At 31.0% G+C, this 25,878-nt stretch overlaps 4 protein-coding genes and 1 pseudogene across 5 annotated transcripts in view; 4 read left to right on the top strand and 1 right to left on the bottom strand.

Annotated features, from left to right (window-relative positions):
• Positions 1 to 25,878, top strand: part of LOC125811031 (uncharacterized membrane protein At3g27390-like) — a 112,987-nt gene that overhangs the window by 6,223 nt on the left and 80,886 nt on the right. The gene's annotated exons all lie outside the window — the stretch shown is intronic.
• Positions 7,804 to 12,150, top strand: LOC125811044 (SAGA-associated factor 29 homolog A). Of its 2 annotated transcripts, none has more exons than XM_049490533.1 (9): positions 7,804 to 8,134; positions 8,898 to 8,991; positions 9,244 to 9,320; positions 9,913 to 10,022; positions 10,109 to 10,194; positions 10,289 to 10,342; positions 11,213 to 11,363; positions 11,506 to 11,519; positions 11,778 to 12,150. In XM_049490533.1, exons 1-9 carry the CDS (start codon positions 8,017 to 8,019, stop codon positions 11,878 to 11,880), a joined length of 807 nt encoding a protein of 268 aa, XP_049346490.1. In that variant the 5' UTR covers positions 7,804 to 8,016; the 3' UTR covers positions 11,881 to 12,150. The 2 variants fall into 2 exon arrangements, with proteins under 2 accessions (XP_049346490.1, XP_049346491.1); XM_049490534.1 differs by having other exon boundaries at positions 9,916 to 10,022.
• On the bottom strand, positions 12,327 to 13,800 carry LOC125811013 (GDSL esterase/lipase At5g14450). The gene is made up of 5 exons (XM_049490502.1): positions 13,572 to 13,800; positions 13,283 to 13,492; positions 13,044 to 13,201; positions 12,702 to 12,975; positions 12,327 to 12,583 (listed from the first exon to the last, which is right to left on the bottom strand). The coding sequence occupies exons 1-5, from the start codon at positions 13,798 to 13,800 to the stop codon at positions 12,327 to 12,329; spliced, it is 1,128 nt and encodes a 375-aa protein (XP_049346459.1).
• On the top strand, positions 17,026 to 19,473 carry LOC125811014 (katanin p60 ATPase-containing subunit A1-like; annotated as a pseudogene).
• Positions 21,254 to 24,130, top strand: LOC125811045 (uncharacterized). Its single transcript, XM_049490535.1, has 5 exons — positions 21,254 to 21,592; positions 22,187 to 22,284; positions 22,395 to 22,703; positions 23,662 to 23,710; positions 23,862 to 24,130. The coding sequence occupies exons 1-5, from the start codon at positions 21,336 to 21,338 to the stop codon at positions 23,938 to 23,940; spliced, it is 792 nt and encodes a 263-aa protein (XP_049346492.1). The 5' UTR covers positions 21,254 to 21,335; the 3' UTR covers positions 23,941 to 24,130.

A 25,878-nucleotide genomic window follows, 5' to 3' on the forward strand; every position in this document is an offset into this window, starting at 1 on the left:
ACTCAATTAACGTGTGTTATTTAATTTGTACTAACAATTACTTGTAACAATAACTTTGCATAACAAAAACAACAAAGTTTAATACAAACATATCAGGATCTGTAACAATTGAATGAAACAGAAAGGAAAAAATCAAGCTCATTGAATGCACAGTGCCCCCTTAATTAAGAAAATTATTCCCCTCTAGTACCCGATATTTAAATGAATAGATCCTCTCAAGATAAAACTATTATATTCACCAGTGTATTGATACAAAAATAATATTTAATTGTGCAGAAGAAAAAGAAGTTCAAGAATTTTCGTTGTTTTAAAATGAGAGGAAATCCCTCTATTTATAAACAACAAAGGGTAGTGTGAACAAATATTTATTGTGCCTTATCGGAAAGGTCACAACTCTTTGGAAAAGTTACAACCCTTCGGAAAGGGCACAACATTTCATAAAGGTCACAATTTTTCATAAAAGTCGCAACTCTTCATAAAAGTCACAACTCTTCATAAAATTCGCAACTTTTCATAAAAGTCACAACTTTTCATAAAAGTCACAACTTTTCATAAAAGTCACAACTTTTCATAAAAGTCGCAACTTTTCATGAAAGAGGAAGACTAGTTTTGTAAATAAATAAATTAAAAGAGAATTTTGGTCTGTGACGGCGCTACGTAGACGGGCCTAGGGTCCTCTTTTTATAAATTTAAAAAAATGAGGTAATTAATATACTCAATAGATTTAATTGGGGAAAAAATATGTGACATAGGCTCCATATAAAAAAAGAGAAATTAAGATGAAACAGATTTATTATTGCAGGGATAAATATCTTTTTTTTAACTAAAATATATTTTAAAAAGTATAGCTTATTTGTAATAAAAATAAATATCTCTTTTTTATTTAATGAAAACATAAAAGATCATAGTAACACTGTCCTCGAAAATAGATCTTACAATACACTATCTAAGTTAAAACAATTTCCTTAGACTGCATAATTTATACAAAAACTTTTATCCCAATATTCAACGAAAGTTACCATTACCAGTGACATGATAGTACGTCGCATCTTTTAGGGAAGGTTTTCTTGACATTCAGTATTAATTTGAGAGAGGGTTAACACCTCCTCTATCTATAGCCAAACACTCTCTTGAGGGCCTGAGGCAGTTTCAAAGGTTTGTTTTCCTTCCCTATCTCTTTATGACATACTAGATATGGGACCCCGTGCCAGCACGGGGCCCAATATATGTTACTATTTCTATTCTAATTTATGTGGTACATATGAAATTTGAAGTTAATCAATTTTTTAGTATGTTTTTATATATTTTAAGTTGCTAATTATTTTTATTTAGAGTATGTTTTACGTAAATATATTATAAATCACAATAATTAACAAGTTAATATAAAAAAAAACTTATAAAAAATTCATTGACTTTTGAAATTTCATTTGTATCACATAAATCAGGACAAAGCGAGTAATATATATGAAAATTACATAAAACGTACTATAACTCACAATAATTAGCAACTTAAAATATCTATATATCTATATTTCTCCCAATTTATGCGGTATAGATGAAATTTTGAAAGTTAACAAAAACTTTTTATATGTTTTGAAATATTTTAAGCTATTAATTATTATGATTTATAATACTTTTTACATAAAAAATTTATTTATATAATGTTAATTTCTATGTTTTAATTATTGTAATACCGATTGAATTTGAAGAGCCAACTAAATTTTTTAAAAGGATTTTTTTTATAAATTTTAAGTTGTTAATTATTATAATTTATAATATTTTTATTAATTTTAAACCAATATATGTTTTTCTCTGTCTCAATTACATGAGACATATGGAATTCGGAGAGTCAACTAAAATTTTAAAATATGTTAAGTTGTTAATTATTATACCTTATAGTACTATTACGTGATTTTCAAATAAAATATGTAATTTTTTTATTTCAATTTATATGTCATTGATATAATTACATATATTAAGTAATGAAGAATTAATGTGTAAATTATGTGACACCTATGAATTTTGGAGTGTAAATCAAATTAGTTATATGATTTAAAAAAAATAAAGCGGTTAATTATTACAATTTATAATACTTTTTATATATATTTTAAATGATATATATATATACCTTTATGATATTGGTATTAGTATTATAATAAATTAAATTTTATTATTTTAAATTTATGATCTCAATTGTCAGCCTATGCCACATTATAAAATGTTCCAAAGTAGATATTAGATTTACAAAAATGTCGATGCCAGCTAAAGTAATAAAATAACATCTAAGGGCATGAACCTATATATGTATATATAAAGCTGAATATTGACAATTTGATGTGGCATCTCTCTATGACCAGTATTTCTATTCATCTTTTTTTTCATTTTTTTGACATTTTATCTTTGTTTTGTATTTAAAAAAAAAGTATTTATGTCATACCCGATTAATTATGCCTTTTATAACATCCATTACACTAATATAGATTTAAGTAAATGAAAATGGAAGATGAAAAGATAAAAACTATTCATTTTTTATAACTGTTTATAATTATTTAGCCTATAAAAAAAAATAAAAAAATAGTTGAGCATTTGTAACAAATAAGAACAAATTTCTTCACTTTGGCTCTTCTTCTTCTGACGATAATGATTAATATATGGTATCAACTTCTGTCGCTAAGATGTCCATCAAATTTCTAGGTCATGTGACTTTTTTAACAAAAGAGAAAGAGAGAATATCTCATGATTCTTGTGAAGACATTGATGTAAAGAAAGAGATTATGTAACAAAAAATTATTTTCAAAATAAAAGACTTTTTGAAAAAATATTTATTCCTCCTACAAGGAGAGAAAATTCATTGTGGTTGAGAAATTTATAAGAAGGTTGATTAGTGTTTCAAAGGGTAAGAAAAATTATTTGGAGAAAAAATCATTCTATTTACGGAATTCGTATCAAATTAGGAGGAGAACAAGCAAAAATTTATTTTGTGATTTGAAAAGAGAGAAAATTAGATATTATTTCTTTCAACCTCATTATTCTTCTAATTTCTTTCTTCTTTTATTTTGTCTTGATTTTTTGTATCTTTAATTAAAGTTTTTTTTTTCTTATTTATCTTTAATTAAAGTTTATATATATTTTCTTAAAAAAGAATTTATAAAGATGATCATATTTAGTTCCTTTCCTCATCAATGCTATTAATCTCATAATTAGTGTTATTTATATTATTTTCTTAATTACTTTTTTTTCTTTCATTTAATTATTTATTTGAAGAAATTAGTTATTATAACTTTATAAGAATTACACATGTATTTTTACATAATTGATTTGTTATTTTTAAAATTTTTGGATCATTCTTCATCTTAAAGTTTCTATCTATATGTAATAATAAAGCTAAAATAGAAAATGTGGGGTGACACCTTCTTAGCAATAGATACTTATTTATTCTTATCAATGTTTCTGACATTTTTGTTATTTTTTCCTTAAAATAATTGTTGCCTTGATTTTTAGTTTTAGTTTTATTTTTTTAGCATTTTCTAATTTTAAAAGACTGAAAATTTTATATTGAAAATTTACAAAATATAAAAAATGATTTATTTAACTCCTATCATCATCAATATTATTATTAATTTGTTTTACTTCTTTTCTTAATCTTCATTTCATCTTTAATGTAATTTATATCATTTTCTTAGATATATATATATATATATATTTGTGACATTTCTTAGAAGTTAGGATTACTATTTATTTAATTTTAAAATTTTTTGAATTCTTTTGTCATACTAAATACAACATGTTTTATTATAATTACATTTAATATATTAATCAATATGTTGTACGAATGAAAAGAAAATTATCATTTCACAAAAACAAAGGTTAAAATATAATTTATTATGATTAAGGAAAGATAAAATTATTATTCCAATATCCATAACCATATATAATACATTAAAAATTAATTGAAAAGTTGTAAATGGAAAAGGAATCACCATTTAAGGAATCATTATTTTTAAATTTTTGGATCATTTCTTCTTCTAAAAGTTTCTATCTATACGTAACAATAACGTTAAAATAGAAAATGTAGTGACACCATTCTTACTAATAGATAGTTATTTATTTTTATCAATTTTTTTTGACAATTTTGGTTATATTTTTCTTTAAAATAATTATTGCCTTGATTTTTTTTTAACATTTATTTTTAATTTTAAAAGATTGGAAATTTTATGTTAAAAATTTTAATAATAGAAAAAATGATTTATTTAACTTTTATCATCATCAATACTACTAATTTTTTTGACGTTTTTTCTTAATCTTCATCTCATCATTAATGTAATTTATATAATTTTCTTAAATCACTTATTTTTTCTTTTTTAACTCTTTTATATATATAAAGTTGGATATTTAAATGATGATGTGACATTTCTTAGAAGCTAAGATTACTATTTATCTAATTTCTCCAATTTTTGAGTTCTTTTGTCATACTAAATACAATATGTTTTATTATAATTACATTCAATATAGTAAACAATATGTTCTATGAATTAAAACAAAATTATCATTTCAGAAAAAAAAATGTTAAATTATAATTTTATTATGATTAAGGAAAGATAAAGATATTATTTCAATATCCCATAACCACATTCAATACAATAGAAATTAATTGGATATAACTGTAAATGGAAAATGAATCACGATTTAAGGAAAATAAATGTTTGCAATACCATAATAATTAAGGAGAGAGTAAGATATTATTTTAATATCCTAATTCGGAACTTTTCATCTACTACTCAATTAAAAATAAAATGCATTTAATAACATTAAAAAGTTATTAGTTTAATATTTTTTCTCATTGTACTAATTCAATTCAATTCAATTCAATCAAACTTAATTTTAAAGATAAAATAACAACTTTATTTTAATTGTTATCAATATATTTCAAAAAATTATCGTGAAAAGGCTTTTCTTGCACCTTATTTTAATTTTCATATACTATTATTATTTTTTCTATCATTTTTTAATGATTTTTTATTTCGATTTAAAATTTAATGTTTATTCTTAAAACTCTGATGGTACAAATTAAGGTGGAGTAGAATATAATAAATGATGATTCTTCTACTAAATAAGAAGATATAACGAAATTGAAAGGGTGAAGGTTTTTTTTTTTAAATGGATAGGAAATTCTATTAAGGTATCATTACATCATTATTCAATATATTTTTAATATAAATTTCATTTGTTGATGCATTTGTTTAGTACTCCCTCTGTCTCTAATTACTTGTTCACTTTTCCTTTTATAGTTGTCTCTAATTACTTGTCCATTTTGACAAATCAAGAAAGAATATTTTTTTACCTATTATACCCTCAATTAAATGACTAATTACTTTGAAAATTGCAGAACTTTTCATCTACTTCATAATTAATAGGGGTAAAATGATAAACTCACTATGTCATTAATTGATTTCTTAATAAATGTGTCAATTTAAAAGTGGACAAGTAATTAGGGACAGAGGGAGTATTACAGTGTTATTTGACATTATGAGATATTTCTTAGACATTTAAGGAGAATGGTAGACCGAAATATATATTATATATTAAAGGATCAACTTCATACAATGGAAGAATTTGTTATTAGCAAATATATTTTAACTTATTTGCTAAAAAATATATTCTTCCTCATTTAATAGATGTAAAATTTGTGAAGCTTTATTTATTTTCACAATCTTCATATTATTAAAACAAATAATAATATTACGATTAAACAACAGAGTAAATATAAAATTAATCAAAAATATTTAATTTAAATGATCGCGCGAAGTGCGGCCAAGTTCTCTAATTTAAAACAAAAAAGTAAAATTTAAATGGGTCTACTATAGAATTCCTAGAAATCCAACTTGAAAAATTATGTTAAAAATGGAAAATAAAAAGTGAAATAAATTTAATTGAGAGTTATCCTTCGTCTGTCCCATTTTATGTGAGACTTTTTATTTCTTGAGAATCAAATAGTTTAAGTTTGACCATAAATTTGCGTATGATATCTTCAATTTTTTAATTTTTTTTGGAGAAATTAGATAAATAGTAATCTTAGCTTCTAAGAAATGTCACATCATCATTTACATATCCAACTTTTATATATATAAAAGAGTTAAAAAAGAAAAAATAAGTGATTTAAGAAAATTATATAAATAACATTAATGATGAGATGAAGATTAAGAAAAAACGTCAAATAAATTAGTAGTATTGATGATGATAAAAGTTAAATAAATCATTTTTTCTATTATTTAAATTTTTAACATAAAATTTCCAATTTTTAAAAATTAAAAATAAATGTTAAAAATAAAAATAAAAATGGAGGCAATAATTATTTTATTAAAGAAAAATATGTGTAGAAAAAGTAGAAGTAGATGAAGTTACTTTAGTTCATCTTTTTGGTGGGCCTTAATGTACAATTTCTATAGCTTTTAGTCCAACTCTTTAGTGCAATGTTGGTCCTCCAAACTCCCATTTCTAAATAAGAGTAATATACTGATTATCAATTACTTTCTGATTTTTCTTTTCCATCTGTATTTGATAATAATATGTTCAATTAAATTTTAAATCGAGCGAAAAAGTTTCTTATTAACGGTAGATCGCTTTCTTAAAAAAAGCAACTTCCTATTGCTCATTAATCTTTGTGAAAGTTTTAAATGTTGCCTTTCTTATTATTCTATTTTTTAAAAAGAAAAATCATGAAATTATTCCTCGAAAACCGTCAGTATAAGAGTACAAAATATATATATAAGCCTTAAGTTATTTATTTTATTTTTTTTCTTAACCCTCCTTACCCTAGGAGCTTTCACCCCTTTTGCTCCCTTGGTGACTCGAACTCGCAACCTTCAGATTGAAAGTGAGGGGTGCTTATTGCTTACCATGGTGTTATGATAATTTTTAACTCCCGACTAAAATTATCTAAGCAAATCACTTCGATTAAAATTTTTAACAGAAGCTTACCATTCATGTTTTTGATAATTCTTTATTAGATGCAACTAGTAATTGTAACCGGAAATGTGTGAATAATATTAAATATTATTTCTAATCGTTTTAGATTAAGATATCTTATTCGAGTAATAACTAAGATCATATTATCTCATCTGTGGATAATATTTTTTCTAATTATTTTAAATTGTGATATTTTGTTCGGAGATATTTTAAATTATATTATGTTACAAAAGTCCAACTATCGTATTGTTCCTCATTAAAATGTACTCCCATTCCCAATCAATTTTATATGAAGAAAGAGAACGAATCATGTGATTATCAAATATTTGTATAATTTCATATTTTTAATTATTATATTGCTAACTATTAATAGATGAGGGGTTTATTTGGATTTATGAGTGATAAAATTAAATCCTACTATCCAACCTGTCCAATTTGCTTAAGTTTGGATGAGTTATTGTCCCACTTATTCATTTGTTCAATTCATTTGAGTACATTAAAAATTAAATTGATATGTAATTTAGATTGACTTATGAGAGATCTTGTTAAAATATTTTAAAAAAAAAACTTATTTATTTAATTTGATATGTTATATATAGTCATAATAAAAAAAACAAAAATTTATTAGGTATTAAATAATTTAAAATATAAATAAAATAATGAATACTTAGTAAAATTGGTTTGATCTTGATCCATTTATGATCCATTACTTGATTAGTTTTACCCCAATTAGATTTGAATTGGATTGAATCTTAATCCGTTTATTGTCTTATGAATTATCAAAGCAAACGATCCATAAGTATTTGTAAGAGGAAGAATATTCCATCACATGTTTTGTGCTATTTTTACGTTTAGCAGTAATAGTGAAGGGAAAGCAAAATATCAAAGGGGCAAAGAGGACTTTTGACGCAACTCTCAGGCGAAGTTTATCTCCCAATTAGTCTCCGACAACCTAAGACGACGTGACGATGATTTAGCTGGAGCTCTCCTTCTTCCGGGTTAGGTATCGAAACTTGTGGAATTTCCGATCTCATCGGAAAAGAAAGTAAAATGGCGTCACCGGACATTGCTGAAATGTTGGAAAAATCGAAGGAGCTTGATCGTTTAAGGAAAGAGCAAGAGGAAGTACTCCTTGAAATCAATAAGATGCACAAAAAGCTTCAAAACAGTTAGTATTTCAACTCTAAATTATTAATTTTTACTCGTTTGATCACAATTTATATTTGTGGCTGGCTAAATTAGAGTTAGTGAAGAAAGTGGTTAGAAGTTGAATGCACTAAAAATAAATATTTATGCAATCAGGTCAGGCTAATTCTATGAGAAACAGTAATTAATGACCTGCTAAAATCCTTTGTATTTACCCTACTTTGTGAATTTTGATGTGTATTGGTAGGTTTTTAGGTCACGGGTTCAAATTGTGGAAGCAACTACTAATGCTTGCATTTGGGTAGCCTGTGTACAACACATTATGGTAGAGCGAGAGGTTTTAGGTTCTAATGCCACTGGTTTATGGGGTTATCCAACTGATTTTTGCTTCTATATGATTAGTTACTAAGTAATGTAGTCATTTGTGAATCCCCTTTAAACAGTTTTTTTGTATTAGGAATCTACATAATTCATTTGAATTTTACATCTTCTCTCTGATAAGTTGAAGTTCCTCCCTTGTTCGAAGTTGGTGTGAATTTGACAGATTCTAACGCTTTTCATGATTGAATCCAAAGAATTGGAAAGTTCTTATAAATTCGGATTTGTGTGATCTCCCAAAATTCAAAAAACAGGTAATAAAATATTAAAATTAAGCACTACTTTTATTGGCGAAGATCATTGACCTGTTTGAAGTAGAAAACTTGCATGTGACATGTATCTACCTAGACTTATAGTGTAAGTATTATGGCACTTAACAGTTGGGCACTTTCCCATTCCTTCTGCAGCTCCAGAAGCCGTTGAGAAACCAGGTGACAATTCCCTGTCAAAACTTAAGATGTTATACACTCAAGCCAAAGAGCTTTCCGAGAGTGAGATGAGGTACTTATCTTTGCACTGTTTCCTTGCTTGGAGGATGGTTAAGGGTGGGTGTGGTGATTTTTGACTCACAGCTTTCTATGTTTTCCAAATGGAGCTACGTCGTGTTAGTTTTATGCAACTCTTTATTTGACAATTTAGACTTGGAAACTCTAAAATGTTTGTTCTTACAAGTCATGTGTCATAGTGATACTTGTTGTATTTTCATTTTCAATGAAATTAATTTATTTCTCCTTCCTTGCCCTTTGGTTGTAGTATCTCCAACCACTTGTTGGGCCAGCTGGATGCAATGATTCCTGCTGGAGGTGCTGGCCAACAACGAAGAAGGATAGGTGTGTGTACAATTGATTAACTTAACAATCATTAATTTTCTAGTTTTATGCTCTTTAAAGTTTAAATTTATACCTGGCTTACAATATAGTATTTGGCTTGCAATATATTATTTGAAATCTGGAGGTTGGTTATTGATTCTTACCTCACCCGTGTATACTTTTAAGTTGTATATGTGTCTGTTTCCTCTAAAGAACTTGAATAGTAGTTATACGTTAACTTGAGTACCCTTAACTTGAGGTCTCAATTCTCATAGAATCGAGCTTAGAAAGGACTACAGAGGCAGAATAGTTTGGGATATTGGAGAAAATACAAAAAAATTATCTTGGCTGCTAATTTGATGACAGAGCCTTTTGCCTTCTTTTCCTTTTAAGGCAAAAATTGGTTCCAAAACTCAGGGAAAGGGTAAAGGAAAATGTCGAAAAGTAAAATTATCTTTGAGGCTAATGCATCAAATATCTATTTTATGAAATTAAACAAAAAGAGACTTATGCTATTTGCTTAAACTATTACTAATAGACTCAACTATATTTTTGATCTTCAATTTTAATTGCTTCACCTTGGTTAATGCATTTGGACTTGCATGGATGACAGAAGGCAACGAGCAGAAAAAGAAGAGGATGAAAGGTGATCCTGACATTCCTAGGCTCTCTCCTTCCATGCGAAATCAGCAGGAGTTCTTTGCTAGCTTGAAGGGGGAACAAGTATGGATTGATTTCATGAAAGTAAATTATTCCTTTTCAATTGTCATAATATCATTCAACAAAAGTAAATAACTTTTTACGATTAGGTGGCTGCTAGAGTTGCGCAAGAAGATGGTGAAAAGGATGAGTGGGTTATTGTCAAAGTTACTCATTATGACAAAGAATCAAAGGAGTAAGTTCTGTGACATAGCTTCAAGTTAAAAATTTGATCTAGACTGAATTCATTTACATATATTTTTGTATTAACATTGCATTTCCCTGTGCAGATTTGAAGTTTTAGATGAGGAGCCGGGCGATGATGAGGAAGGTGGTGGCCAGAGGTAGCCTACAATTGATCTTTGGACATTTGTTGATTGTTTTTGCCTATTTATATTTTGCTTGTGTACTTCCCTTTTGATTGTTTGTGCATTTTATCTAGGGGGTGTGGGGATGGGAGAGAGAGTGATGAAGCGACTTCAGGAACTTCCTTGGATCTAAGTGACAACAATTTTACTTAAGCATCTTTTGTCCAAGTGTTATTTGCTTTCCATAACTAAGAAGCTGCGCAAGAATTACAGAGACTAGGGAATATAAGGTAAAAGAATGAGGGACACGTAACAAATCAATTTTCCCGCTTCTTCTAGGACCTCACTAAAACTCTATTGTAGTTTCCCATGAGACTAACAAATCATATACATCAATTGGAGAAAACTAGAAAATCAAAAAGGTAATATCTTGTCTGATGATGTGACCTCCTTACACAAAAAAACTTGCCTCACTGTTTGAGCTTCTAGCTTTGAACAACTAATTGAGGAACTTTGGTGACTTATATTTCCCTCTTTTAGTACTTTGAATTGCGTCCTTTTTTGCGACTTGTTGGTGATTGTTGTTGGCTGGTATCCTCAAGTAAGTAGTCCATAAGTTACTCTCAGCTGTCTTGCAAGTTGCTGTACAATAATCTGTTCTCAGCACCTTCTTGTGGATATTTGTGATTAAGATTCTGCGACATCTCATTTCCTCTAAGCTTAATATTGCTACTGAAGAATTTGATGACTGATAACCGATTACATGTGATTTTTCACTCTTTGTACTTTGAGAGGCTGCTTGTTCATTGATATCTACGTTGCGTTTTTTCAGCTACGGATTTGCTTACTAAATGATTATTCGCCTTCTTACTTGACTTACTGGTTCTATTCTTTTGCCAATTACAGAAAGTACAAGCTACCCTGGTCACATATTATACCTTTTCCCAAGATGAGTGATCTTGCAACCGCTCCAGAATTCCCTCCTGGAAAACAAGTTTTGGCAGTTTACCCAGGAACCACAGCCCTGTACAAAGCCACAGTAGTCCAGGCCCGCAAGGTATCAGTATCTAGTTTCCTTTTGTCGTAGTTTGTCCTGATTTTCTTTAATGAGCTATTTAAAATATCATAAGTATTGAGGAACTGATTGGTTTTTGACTTACATTTGCATGTGATGGTCCAAATGGTATATCGAATTCCAGAGGAAGAGCGACGAGTAAGTGATTTTTCCTTTTCATTCCCTTACCGGGCCTCTTAGATCAGCGATGAGCTTAAGATTCTATAGTACTCAGTAATTGAGCAATGACTTCTGATTGAAGGGAAAACTGGGATCAATTATTATAATCTGTTGCTCATCTAGCTCAATATTTCTTTTTTCTTTTTCTTGAAATTGACTGTTAATTTCCAAATTTTTGACCAACGAATCATTGATTATTTTTCACGGATTTAATGCATTTTGTTTCCCCTTTTGCAGTTACACATTGGAGTTTGATGACGATGAGGAGGATGGGTCTTTACCTCAACGCATGGTGCCCTGTAACCAGGTTGTTGCTCTTCCAGATGGACATCGCCAGTGAAATATAGTTACTCTTTACACGTCCAGAGCTACTAAATTTGGACAATCTGCTGTATGTATCTAGTAGTCTTATAAGGGTGAGCTGTGAACCTATTCACATTTAGTTTGTAGCATTGCTATTTATCCAGAAAAAGAAAATATTATCTTTGTCGTACAATGTATTTATAAAAAAAAATCTTTGCTGTACGATTTGTCTAGTGTTCTTGGTGTACAGTAGTTGGACATGAAAATAAATTCTAGTATTTTGAGTTGTAAATTTGTACTGTGTTTATTAAGGTCTCTGAGTTTATCTGGAATCTCTCTCCCTTCGACTTTATACTACAAACTTGCGAGTTTCTTTTTTATATCAAGTGTGGATAATTTGAAAAGTAAAGGAAAAGATGAAGATTTTACTTGACATAGATATGAAAATCGCTAGTTAAGATGCACATTTATAATACAAGATTCCTAATAGTGAAGATGTTTATGACAAGCATGTGTAATGGGAATGGGAGGATCAGAGAAACTGCCGTTTAGTATATGATCGGCAATCCATTGATTAGCAGCTTGTGAGTAATGTATTCCATCCCAGCTTATGTAATCTGAAGGGTTGACACAAGCTCCTCCAAAAACTTCTGCACCTCTCACTATTCCTTTCTGCCCACACCATACATGCGTGTTCCCCTCCTGTAACCCACAACATATTTTCTGGGGTTCCATGAAATCTGTTCAAAATTTTAAAGTTCGTAGAGTTAGATGATTTCTTTCATCTGTCAATGCCTTGGCACGAAACAACAAGTGTATGGTAAAATTATTGGTATGTGTTTGTGTACTAACGTATACCTTGGCTCTTGGCATTGCTGATCAATTCATACTTGGCAGCATAGACATCTACATATGTTATAGCAGCATGCCCAAGCTCTGCTCTCAATGTTCTTATCCTGGCTTTCAGCTGTCTATTGAACTCTAAGGCCATTTTATTATGGCTCTTTAAGCATCCATAGTTATCAAGAACACCTGGTTTTGGATTTCTGAGGTATAATGTGGCTATTGGTAAGCAACCGATTGGACCCGTGTTGTGTATCCAAAATGCCCTCGCTCCTTGTTGATATAGACGCTGTCAAACAAAATTACAATTACACTTATTAAACTCATGATAAAATTGTTGAAAGCTGTGTATACTACCGTTACTGCTGCAGAAAACTGGTTTATTATGTCTGGTATGGCAGTCCGAAGTTGTATATTACTCATCTGGTGGAAGCCAACAGCTAAATCAGTTTGGCCTATGTCAATTGTGTAGAGAGATTTTGAAAATTCCCGAGGTCTTGGGAGTTTGTACTTCTCTGAGACATAGTGTCAAATCAGCTTAAAACGATAGAAATTGGAACATCAAAATGATATAGGGCTGTGCTAGTTATGTTTACCCTGTCTATAGAGCTCTTCAGTTCTGGATTGGAAACGATGAAAATGCACAATTTGAACGTCCAGGGAAAAGGGGCTTATACCACTTTGGAATATAGTCTCGTTCTGTCTCCTAATGGTGGATCCTCCTGTTGCAAAATTAGCTCCGTGCCTGAAATTCGAGCCAATGGAATCTAGATAGGCACTCAAGTAAGGTAATCTCATGAGCTCAGCTGCAGAAAAGAGTTAACATCCACAATCAATTGATTTCATAATGAATAATGATATTGATTTGGATGGATGTTATGTTACCGATGAAGTCAATGAGAAGTCTACCATCTGAAAACCGTCCGCGGAAGAAGCTCTCACCATAAGGTGCTTGTATTGGTTCAAATGCAGCAGAGATACCTCCGGTGTCCGAATTTGAGTCCCCGAAATTGTAAACTGCCGGAAAATCGCTGGGTGCTATTGCAATACTAGTGATCTTCTTCAAGGGGGCCAGCAGTAGTACTAGTGATAACATTACTGTTACACATTCCATTATTGCTCAATGGACACTGAAATTGAAAATGTTATATTTTTTAAGTAAGCAGTGGCATTTATCTCGTTACTTGTCATTTGCCTTTTCTGTTGTAACTTATTCAAATTAGAAAATGCCGTGATGAAATGCTTTTCCAAGTAAAAACAACCGGACCATTAGGCTAAAGCCATAACTGTTTGGATTGAATTGACTTCGCTTAGTTTTTTGTGGTTGTAACTTATAAGCCAAAATAGCTTTTAGCCACTTTTGTAATGTTGCGGTATGATATTTTTATAGTATTTGGATAAGGTTAAAAAAATATTTATATCACTTCTTTTTAAGCGGGTAAATAAATGCTTATAGCACTTCTTTTTAAGCGAAAATAACAATAATTAGTCAAAATCATAAGTTATGAAATCAAATTATAACTTATGCTTGTAAGTTCTCAATCCATTATTGTGTTTCCTTTTTTGAGGGGCTCTTCAATAGATCAAAAACCAAGATCATGTCCTAATGTGAAATGTCTACACGCTAGTTCTGAATGACTATTTAGTAGCACATGATTAAGCTCTAGCATTGAACTAGAGGTTGATTAGGGCAGGTTGGTGCTAGATTTGAGGCTTACTATTGATCTATGCGTGGACCATTAGGAGGGTGTTTTGTTGTAAAGTCATTTGTTTCACGGAAGAGATCCCGCGAGTTATCCAGTTTAGAGTGCCTGTAGTTATATCGAGGCAATATCAATCTAAGTTATGTTGAAAATTTTGATTGCCGAGTCTTCTCTAATTTTAATTCAATCACAAATTATAGTCTGGTTTGTTCATTTGCCAAGCATAGATTTCTAAGTTGGTCCGATTTGATCAAATTATCGCGATTCAATTCTAAATAAAATTATATACCAACCAAATATCATATCATATTGCTATAAGCGGGAACAAAAAATGTTAAAAGTTAAATTACAGTTTTACCCCTATTAATATAAATTAAAATGTTATAAAACATTTAACTATTTAATTAAAATATTAAATTTTCATTTTAATTAACATGTTAATGACTTCTGCACTTTCTTAGATTAATCTCTAATTAAAATATCTAATTTTATAATATTTATTATCTCTAGACTCTATATATAATAATAAATTAATAATAATTTTAAAAAATCCAAAAATCTCTATATAAATTAGTCAACTTTTCTTCTCATAACTTTTTCCGTCCGTAAATAATATAAGTTACGTGGATAAAGTATTATCCTTTAAGATAAATGGAGAAATTTAATAATTTAAAAGGGTGCAAATCTGCAAAATGGAGAGATACACACTATTTGCTTTAGATATTCATATTCATAAATCATAACTCATATCTAATTACCTATTCAATTTTTATACTTTTGATATCCATAACTCTCATCTTTTCATATTCATAACCTCTAAATATTTAATCTAGAACTTTAAAATATCTTTTGGTATAACTCATATGTTTCCATAACATTTTAGATCATTCTCACATATCTAGTTATCTATAAAAATATATTGGTAATATTACATCTTCAACCAACTGACAGTGCCCTTGAATCACTATAACAAGAAGTAGAAAACTCACTTATTGAAAATTTTATAATATAAAAAAAAAGCACTAAGAGAAATGAAAAGGGAAGCAAATCTTAGAGAAGAATCCTTCTCCCTGGAAAGATGGAAGCTTAACCATGGCGGCCTGAAACGCCTTTTTTTTAAAAATCTTTGTGTGACACTGAGACTCCTTATTTTAGTTAATTATAGATATAATTTGGCATAGGTATAAACTTATATAAAGTTGAATGAGTACCCAAAAATTAAGTTGCAAAACCCTTTTCTTCTTCCCTGAACCCTTAACTATATAGAGCGTTATTTTGAAGAAGAAAAAGATGTGCATGTGCAGTGCAGAGAGGAGAAGATAAAGAGAATCTCCAATAGATTCGATAGTAATAAAGATGGGCATCTCTGCCTGAGGCGTGGATGATGGCTGTAGAACCCGAATTGAATAACAACCTTTTAAATTACATCCTCACTGCCTCTGGTACCCGAGGCCTAAGCTATAATGAATTCACCCTAATTTATCATCACCACAAAGAACGTCACCATATTCCGCCCACATATTTACGCATCGATCTTTGAAGGTATATATAATTCTTCAATTATTACTAGCTGAATTTGTAGTTTTTGGAATTCCAACTCTTTAGTTAATCGGAGATCATTCTCCTTGTAGATAAACTTCCAAAATCACATTTGTAGATAAACTTACAAAATTTGATCCAATCTATAGCTAGCTTGCTTGCATTTTGAATAATTGCTGGGATAAATAGTTTTGCTATGCTGACAATATTGCACAAAGCTTACACTTATACTCCCTCCGCTCCGCTCCTTTTCAATTTATGTGAATTAGCTTATATCTAGTCGCCCCATCAAAGAGGAGAGGACAAAGAAAATCTTTGACAAGTTCGACGCTAACAAAGATGGCCATCTCAACATGATGGAGCTGGTGGAATGGATCATGGCTGTGGAACCTAAATTGAATTACGAGATTCGGAAGTATCTGACCATGCTTTCAGACTACCTCTACAGTAGTTACTCACTCCTCTACCCTATAGCTACTAGTTGGTTATAAAGACCTATGCTATACTGGCTTCAGCGAAATTTATCAGCACACCTCAACACCCTCCAATTCCAGCAAGAAAAGACTAATGCAATTCAGCAGGTATATATAATTCCTTGAGTCTCAAGCCTTTAATCACAACAAATTAATATTCACTTACTTTATATATATTTGTGGTAGTGTTCAAAGAGGGTCGGTTTATCACCCACAAAGACAATAGAGAAGAAGAAAACGACACATCAAGTTCAGGCAAGTATTTCAGACAACTCCAATCTTAAATAATCTTTCACCTTCACTTGAATTGTATTTGTTGCATGTTTGTTAAAAAATGTCATCTTCCTATAGGGAGGAACGATCAACATTGCTGGGGAGGTGAATAATTACAGAAACACAGTGCAACAATTGGTACAAATACCTCAACTGCCTTTAATACTATTTGACAACATTTTGATAATGTTGATCTAGACATAAATGACAAGGCCAAACTCTTATTGTAAATGATCTTTAATCTTCACTCTACGAGGCCAAATTGACTATAGATGAGATTTTATATGGAAGGTAGACTTAACTGTTATAGTAAATAAAATTCATTAACCATATGTGAAGTTGACTGTAACGATGGTGTACAACACAGTGAATTCACTTAGCTGCATCCAAGAAAAAGTTAGTGGAGAGGATAAAGCTGAATTTAATTACTGGTTATACATAATCTTTTGGTACTAACGTTGGATTCTGAATTCGTAGTTTACTTAAATTTAACTTTACTCTATTTTTATTAAGCTGAGACTTTTAAGTTATTTATAATATTCTTAGCGTCTTTCTTCACAACTATCAGAACGCTGTAGAAGGTGTTAAGTCAAAAGGAGAGTATAAAGGGCCTGATCCTCAACTGGCCGATAAACTCTTGAAAAGGAAATCTTGGATACTAATCCAGGGGTGGGATGGGATGGGATGGGATGATGTTGCAGGACTAAATGAGGCAAAGAAGCTTTTACAGGAAGCAGTGGTACTCCCACTGTGGATGCCTAAATATTTCCAGGTACTGCTGATAGTTGATTCTGAATATAAGCATACTACAAAGTACAAAATGATGAGTGTGTGTTTGGTAAAACGGAAGTTATATTTTAGGAAAATATCTTTCATTAGTTTCTGGTGTTCGGGGGTGGGGAGTGATGTTGCTCGAAATAACATTTATACTTTATTATTTAATCTTTTACTAATTACAATTTTTCATCAAAATACTTCTGAATTCGCTAGTATTATTATTTTTCCTATTACTATTTTTCGTATATATTTTAGAGAAAATCAAATGAAACACTGAAAACATTTTCTAAGAATCTGTTTTCCTGAAAAAATGTTTTCGCCAGAGCTAGAGGAAAATGACTTCCGCCATACCAACCACAACTGTTCATCAGAGGTGGATATGCTCCTCAGCACTTAATTAAGAAAATAAGTTGGTAATAGTTTTTTTCTATTGAACCTGAATAGGCTCATATATTTGTCGTCACATAACGAGGGTACAATTTGATCGAATAGGAAGTTGCAATTTCTTGCTGATTTATAAGTTTTTGAGTTGCAGCTATGCACATATTGTAACTACTAACTACATGGCACATTAATAAAAGAGTAACGAATACTTATTATGAAACTTCTATAAAGTTCACATATTCGATGTTACTTGCAGGGAATCAGGAGACCTTGGAAAGGAGTTCTTATGTTTGGTCCTCCTGGCACAGGAAAAACTCTCTTGGCCAAAGCAGTTGCTACAGAGTGTGGGACAACATTTCTGAGTGTTACTTGTTCTTCGTTGTGTGCAAAATGGTACGGTGAGAGTGAACGATTGGTACGGTGCTTGTTTGACCTTGCCCGTGCTCAGGCTCCAAGTACAGTTTTCATTGATGAAATTGATTCTCTCTGCAATGCCAGAGGGTAAGTAATCTGTTTTTTTTCTAAAGTGATTACATCTACACTTGACAACTGAGGATATTTCTCATTGTCTTCCTGTTGTGTAAGGTTTGTTTTCATCACTATAGGTGCTAAAGCTTCTAGGCCTAGATATATGTTACGGGTCTACACGTCCTAGTAACTAAACTTCAATCATCTATTAGAACTTGATTGGAGATGAACCGTATATTAATTTCATGACGTTCTTGCCTTTTACAGAGTAAATAAGTGATGTGTCTCTACTAGTTCAAAGCTTTACATAGGAGCTTCAGAGAACAGAGAAGGTTAAAAATTAATTTGAAACCTTAGAAGAATACCTAGTAGGAAGAAAATTAGAGACTGTATGTTTTATCAAAACTGAATCATATATACTTTAGTTTCATTTGAGTCTGCACTGATGAGCTGATAATGACATCCATACATACTGGCATGTATATGTTTTTGGACTTCCAATTAACGCGTCTGAGCAGTGCGATTGGAGGTCGCAGTGACTTTAAACTGATATTTGTTACATATTAGTTATTATCTTATCAGGTCACATATTAATGTTTTATCAACTCTGAACCTTCTTCTTAGGACTTCTGGAGAGCATGACGTGTCCCGAAGAGTGAAGTCTGAACTTCTAGTTCAGATCGATGGGTTAAACAACTCCACTGCAGGCAAATCTGTGACAGTTTTGCAGGCAGCGACAAATTTCCCCTGGGATCTTGATGAGGCACTAAGGTTAAGTTTCCTAGTCAATATTAGCTTTCTTTTGTTTCCCTCTGATTTGTGTTGTGTTTCATCTCTGGATCTTGGCTAATTGGTGATTCACTGTACTACTGTAGGAGGCGGCAAGGCTAGAAAAGAGGATTTACATCCCGCTTCCTGATTTTAAGAGCCGAAAGGAGCTTATAAGGATAAACTTAAAGTGGAGACGATCTAACAAATATCTGCAGAGATGCTTCTTTAAATGGCATGAGATGTAGGGAAAAATCCAGATGAGATTAAGAACATGTCCGAGGCTGAGATTTTGGAAATTCCAGTTACGTTGGATGACTTTGTAGAAGCTTTAAAGAAGATACAACCCACAGTTTCTGCAGGGGACATCAGAAATGGTTTTCAGAATTTGGATCAACATAGAAAATCAGCACAACGCTTAAAAATTGCTAATGTAGGTTAACTAGTTTTTTTGTTTTTTGGTCTGATACTATGTTTGACAATGGTCAGATGCCAGTATATATGCACCATATCATCTGTTCTATTCTATCTTTATATGGTTTTTTTCCGCTGAAGTGTTTTACGTTATTCCAGCAACTCAGTATGTAATTTTGGTGGGCTAATTTCGTCCCCCTAATGTGGCATGATATGGTTTCACGTGATTTTTAGCATGTTTGACCAAGTTTGTTTTTTTCTTAAAAGTGTTATATTTTTTTTCTCTTTCTAAAAAGTGCATATTTTTAAAATGCAAGGTGTTTGACCAATATTTTGGGAGAGCAGAAAAAGTTGTTTTTCAGAAGCTAAAAAAGTTTTTTTTCCTACAAGAACCTTTTTGAAAAATACACTTAAACCACTTTTAAAAAGTTTGATCAAACACTAATTATTATGTAAAAGACAAACTGTTTTTCACCAAAAATACTTTTCAAAATAAGCTAATTTTAAATGTTTGATGAAACAAGCTAGAATCGTCAATAAAACTTTCAAGAGAAGTGTTCATGGCAAAGCTTTTTCACGGATTCAACATCCGCTAGCTTCTATCTTGATCATTTAGTATATGATTGTATTTGACTAGATATGAAATTAATAAACAATGATTTTGTTTTTATACACAAGCTAAATATACATAACATGTTAAAAATAAGCTTAGAGCGTTGTGGAGTTAAACATGTCATATTATTATCATATAAACATATGGTCAAAATTGGGTTGAGCAAACATAGCTGATTGTCACGTCAATAATAGAGTCAAACAACTAAGTTGGTATAGAAGAATTGATGTGCCGCTAAAAATCTTTTCTATACAAGTTTTCGGATGAAGTGCTTGGATAGAACTTCGACAATCGAGTAGTGTAAGCACCGCGAGATGCGAAATAATTCATTTGACTTTTCATAACAAGAATAAAAGAAAGTTAATCTAATTTTGAAATTATGGCAAGTCTCACTATCTCTTTAATGTCACTGCTTATTTACTCATTTGCAGTTACTACTACAAAAAAGACTATCCTATCTTTAAAGGAGCATCATATGTTCACTTTGTTTTGTTGAAATATGTTGAGAAAAAAGAAAAGTGTATCTTATAAAATGGAATGACGGATATATAAAAGCTTTTGTTGCCGAAAGAAAAGAAAGAAACTGTCATCTCCTTATTTTTCTATGCAAAAACAAAAAAATATGGAAGTGTTATAAATAATGAAATGTGGATGTCACGTACCAAATTCACACTTTATGACTTTAGAGATTCTTCATGACTTTGAAGGATTAGAGATATACTCTTATTTTCTATATATACTCATTTTATATGTAGACATAAATGCATTGACATATTGGAAGGAAAACATTACTACTCTTTCTCTCCATTTCTTTGTTACTTCCTCAGTCTCAATTTATGTGACTTACTTTCCTTTTTAGTCAATTCCAAAAAGAATGACACATTTCTATATTAAGTAACAATTTAACTATAAAATGTCTATTTTACCCTTAATGAAATGATTTACAGTCACACAAATTTCTATAATTTATTTTGGAACACAAATTTTAAAAGTTTTCATTTCTTTTTTAAATTTCGTACTGAGTCAAACTACCTCACATAAAATGAGACGGATGGAGTATTTAATTTCTAATACTTTATTTTATAACAGAAAGAACTAAAACAAATTTTGGAAAAGCAAAGGGACTATATTTCCTATTTCTTATTCTAGTGGGGGTTCAAAAAGAATTTGGGTATAGTTAAACCGTCTGCTTTGCCCTAACGGAAACTCAACTCTGCGAGCTTCCGCTAAGAAAGCTATGGGGAAGAAAGCAAGTGGAGTAGGAGAAGAAGGAGATGGATCCACTGGAAAAGAAGGTTACAAGCTTCTGGGCAATCCGACTTTCAAAAAATTGGAGAATGGCCGCTTCAAATGCGTTCAAACAGGGCATGAGCTGCCGGAACACGCTAGGGACTCTTATGCCCACAGCAAGCACTGCCGCTTGGGTCTAATTGATGCTGCTCTTTCTAAGAATAAACCTCCTCTCAATATGTTTAACCAAGATCCTCTCAATCGGTAATTGTCCTTAATTCTTCTACTAGGGTTTTATATGCAAACGCTAATTCACTGCTAGAGTCAATGTATTCTTTTCAAGTAGTAATGTAGTAGGGAATATATCCAGGGAAAAAAATAGTTAATTTGGAACTATTGAGTAAGATTGCACTAGAAACAGCCATACTTTGTTGTTCTCTTTCAACCTTTGGCATTAGAACAGTATACGTATTGCACTCGGGGGAAGAGTTTATAAATATAAAGTAACACAGTAGGAGTTTAGTGCACCGGGCTACCCCTTTTATTTCCTTTTGCCTGAAAAATCCACAGGCTCATCATTCTAATTATTATAATGGGATATACACCTTGAACATTGGAAATTCAATTTAAAGCATATATACAGCTTAAGACCTTAGTAAGACATGTTCGTTTGAATTGTGAAAATTTGTAGCAATCTGTTGGAATACTTTTGATGTACAACACAGAAATTGATCATTTGTTGCATGCTAGGAGCAAAATTTGTTGGAAATTATGGAGGAAAATTTGATATATGCGTACTTTCCTATTGTTCTTCTGCTAATTTAATCTCTAGTGTAATTTGGTATGCAACTCGTGCAGGTCAAAGTTGATATGTAAATTAACAGGAGATACAGTTAATAAGTCGGAGGAGCACATATGGAAACACATGAGTGGAAAACGGTTTCTCAGAATGTTAGGTTTGTTATGAGCCCTCAGTTACTTGTTTATTGGAAGGTTTGTGTATGTATATTATGTTCTTGTGCATTCTACTGAGTACCACTTATGATACATGCACTACTTTGAACAGAGAAAAAGGAAACTGAAACTGAAATGGAAAATGGAGGGCTAGAAAAGCAAGTAGAAAATGAAGTGGCTAAGAAGACGGATAGCAAAGCTAATCGTCGGGACAAAAAGAAAAACAAAAAGAAAGAAATAGAAGATGCTAGCAAGGTTATATCCGAAATAAGGGATTCTTCTGGAAAGAACAGTGGCTCAGAAGATGATGATGAGTTTTGGATGCCTCCAGTTGGTGCTCGCTGGGACAATGATGATGGAGGTGATCGATGGGGATCTGGTTCGGAATCAGAAGAAGAAGAAGAAGATGCTATTGGGCAAGGTATGCGTTATTAGTAATCGTAAACTTTAAGGGTGGAAATTGCCAAAAATCCCACGTATATCTTTGTATGTTAGATAACAACAACAACAACATACCCAGTGGCGAATTTAGAGGCAAAAAATAGGGCAGCGGAACCCGTGGTCTCTTCGTAAAATTAGATATTTTATGTATATATTTTCTAACATTTGTATAATATTATATTCTGGCACCCGTACTATAAAAAGTCTAGTTGGTCCACATGGTTAAATGTTGAGCTTTTGACCTTGAGGACTGCGGATCAATTCCCACTTAATACATTTTTCTTGGTGCATCCATATTCGAAAAATCCTAGAATCGCCTTTGTTACATGCCTAGTATAATCCCACAAGTGGGGTTTGGAGAGGGTGGTGCATACGCAGTCTTGTCCCTACCTTAGGCTGTATGTAAGATAGATACATAAATGCCTACACTGCATGCAAATTTGGCGATGGTAGGGCAGAAGCTTACCACTGTTCTTGCACAATCAAACCTGTGAATTGAATGTGCTATCTGTCTCTGCTTTTTCTGTGCTAAATATATTTGTTTCATACTTCATGGCTAGTGAATTGCAATGCATGCTCCTTGAATATTATAAACATAAATCTGATGGAGCTCAACATTAGCTCTTTTATCTACTTTCAAAGGTGTTTGATAAATATTTGCCTTCCAATGTGAGAAAAGTCATTCCTTTTTCTCCTTCTCATAAATATATTTCATGAAGAAGTCATCCTGTTTTCTTCTCTAAAGCCAATTGTTAGAACAAAATATAAAAGGCCATACTGCATATGATATAGAGCTCTGTGAATTCAATAAGCATATATATGGTATTGAGGTTTCAGTTAACAGCTAGGCGGCTTGGGTGTGTGTTTGTCAGTATCAGTGCCTATTGAATTTGATTTGGTGAATGCATGAAAAATCTTACTACATTTTCTGTGATCAGATGGAGGAACTGAAGAGGATAACCATGACGCCGGAGAGCTTTCTAAGCGGTATGGTTACTCTGTCAAAGTTTTGATGCCTCCTGCCACACGTTTTGTATTGACCACCATGCCCTTCCCCTCTATATTTAAAAATTATATGCAGAAACTGGGTAAACATTTAAATTTAACATGTGAAGATCAATTTTTTGTTTTGTGGCAGGGCAAAACGCATGTCCCTTGAGATTGGACCCAGTAGCTTTGCCTCAAGGAAGAAAAAGAAGAAGACCAGTGCTACATGATATTTGTCCTCCGAAAAAGCATTACAAATTTTGTTATCATCGTGCTTGCTTGCTTCATTTTAGCTTCTTTATTTTGCTTATTATTGTGTTACTGAAGGAAGAGATTTCTTGTATTTAGAGCGTCTTTTCTTATATTTAAAACACATTTGTAGATTAATTTTCGGACTATCATTTTGAGACATTGAAAGAACCATTAGTATTAAAAGTAGCAACATTGTAGAATACTTGAAAAATATTATGTGTAGTATGACTTTTGGAGAGTCTCATGCTATAACCGTGATATTGTCGTCCTCAAAAGGAAAGAAACTTTAATAGGAAGAGGACAGAAAAACAGTTCACATGACATTAGCATGGCTTCTTTATTCACATGTTATGTCATCTCTTACGAAAATCATAAACACCGGTATTTAGTAGATTTGAATAAGTTTTGTCAAAAATAAAATAATGTAGCCTGGTCTAATTTAAAAAATGAAACATAGCAAATTATGTTTTTTTCAACAACATTTACTTTAGTATGTCAGTTTGATTTAGCAAGTGTTACGTATTTGACAAATTGATATATAGAGTCAGTCTATTTGATTGATTCAAACCAAACAATGAATCCGATTTAGTGCTTAGCACCTTCTCTGAAAGATAACATAGTATTAGTATCATGTGCACGGCAAGATAATATGCTTTTTATAATTACAAGTTTACGAGAGACGTAGCTACCAAGTTACAATTGAAAATGGAATATTTTGCAAAACTTTGAAGTCATTATTATTAATAATATAATATGAGTACTAATTTTTTTTCCTGAAAAAGTCGTAACAAAACCATGATGTTGTCCTAGAAAGGGTGGCACCATTTAGAAATTTTATTAATATGAATAGGCAGAAAGCTCTTGCCTATTCATAAAAAATAGAAGAAGGAAGATTCAAAATTTGAATTATTAATAGTTGGACTTTTAAAGTTCTTATAACTAAATTCATTATACTATAAATTATGAGTTTTTAATTTACTTTTACATATATATACTTATATTTCGTATCAAAATTACTGAATTAAGATGAAGCGTAACAACATTTGGTGCTTTTATTCCTTGGATGGTGCCGGGTTTTAAGACTAAAGAGGAAATGATTGGGGAGAATCAAAAACAACTGTTTAACTTGTCTGCTCTTTCACACAACTTTGAGATCGAAAGTCATATACAATAATACAATTAAGCATCTTTCCCTTTTTTATTTCTCTTTAATTTGACTTGCAAGGGGGAAAGTATGGAAAGGCAATCAAAACAAAAGGGGTAGGAAAAAGATGAGCAATTTCCTGTTATTGCCAGATTTACTTTTAAAAATTATAAGAATTTAATTTATAAATATCACTAATATAAAAAAATTATTTTTTAAAACCTAGTATAGCAGGATACTTGTTGCCTAACAATTAATTATAGTTATAATTTTTTGGACTTAAAAGGAAATAGCGTGAGCGAGGGTCTCTTCTATGCTAAATATAAATAACAAAAATCTAAAAAAATTAAAAATGTCACGTCAGTTAAGTGCTGTTGTATTTATTTTTCTCATTATGGATAAGGTGCAATGACTTATTAGAACATTATGTTACCTAGGATATAACAACATACCTCAAATACTTTCACACTTTAACCATTGCAGATTTACTTCAAGTACTGTTTTTGCATTTTAATATTAGTTTTGAATTTTGACCAATTATTTTCTTCAAATATGTTTTTTATTCTCAAATTTCTGCTCTATTTCACATATCCTTGAGATCCAAAAGTCGTTGCAATCAAACATCCTTCTTTGATTTGACTTGCAAAGGAAACAACAATGAAAGAAAATATAAGCGTAAAATAAATCAAACTGTTTAAGTTATATACATCATTAATGTATTTTTTATTTTTTTTAGGAATATATCATGAAAATATGCAAGTGTAAATGATCT

This window comes from Solanum verrucosum, unplaced genomic scaffold (genome assembly GCF_900185275.1).
Source record: "Solanum verrucosum unplaced genomic scaffold, falcon-dt-bn FXZP01000032.1, whole genome shotgun sequence".
NCBI lineage: Eukaryota > Viridiplantae > Streptophyta > Magnoliopsida > Solanales > Solanaceae > Solanum > Solanum verrucosum.

Bases quoted from the DNA above. Each gene is read 5' to 3' on its own strand.
- LOC125811044 (XM_049490533.1), top strand. From the start codon at position 8,017: ATGGCGTCACCGGACATTGCTGAAATGTTGGAAAAATCGAAGGAGCTT. The intron at 8,992-9,243 runs GTACTTATCTTT...CTTTGGTTGTAG, and splicing joins CTTTCCGAGAGTGAGATGAG to TATCTCCAACCACTTGTTGG. The intron at 10,195-10,288 runs GTAAGTTCTGTG...TTCCCTGTGCAG, and splicing joins TATGACAAAGAATCAAAGGA to ATTTGAAGTTTTAGATGAGG.
- LOC125811045 (XM_049490535.1), top strand. From the start codon at position 21,336: ATGGGGAAGAAAGCAAGTGGAGTAGGAGAAGAAGGAGATGGATCCACT. The intron at 22,285-22,394 runs GTTTGTTATGAG...TACTTTGAACAG, and splicing joins ACGGTTTCTCAGAATGTTAG to AGAAAAAGGAAACTGAAACT. The intron at 23,711-23,861 runs GTATGGTTACTC...GTTTTGTGGCAG, and splicing joins GCCGGAGAGCTTTCTAAGCG to GGCAAAACGCATGTCCCTTG.
- LOC125811013 (XM_049490502.1), bottom strand. From the start codon at position 13,800: ATGGAATGTGTAACAGTAATGTTATCACTAGTACTACTGCTGGCCCCC. The intron at 13,493-13,571 runs GTAACATAACAT...TCTTTTCTGCAG, and splicing joins ACTTCTCATTGACTTCATCG to CTGAGCTCATGAGATTACCT. The intron at 12,584-12,701 runs GTATACGTTAGT...AATTTTGAACAG, and splicing joins CAGCAATGCCAAGAGCCAAG to ATTTCATGGAACCCCAGAAA.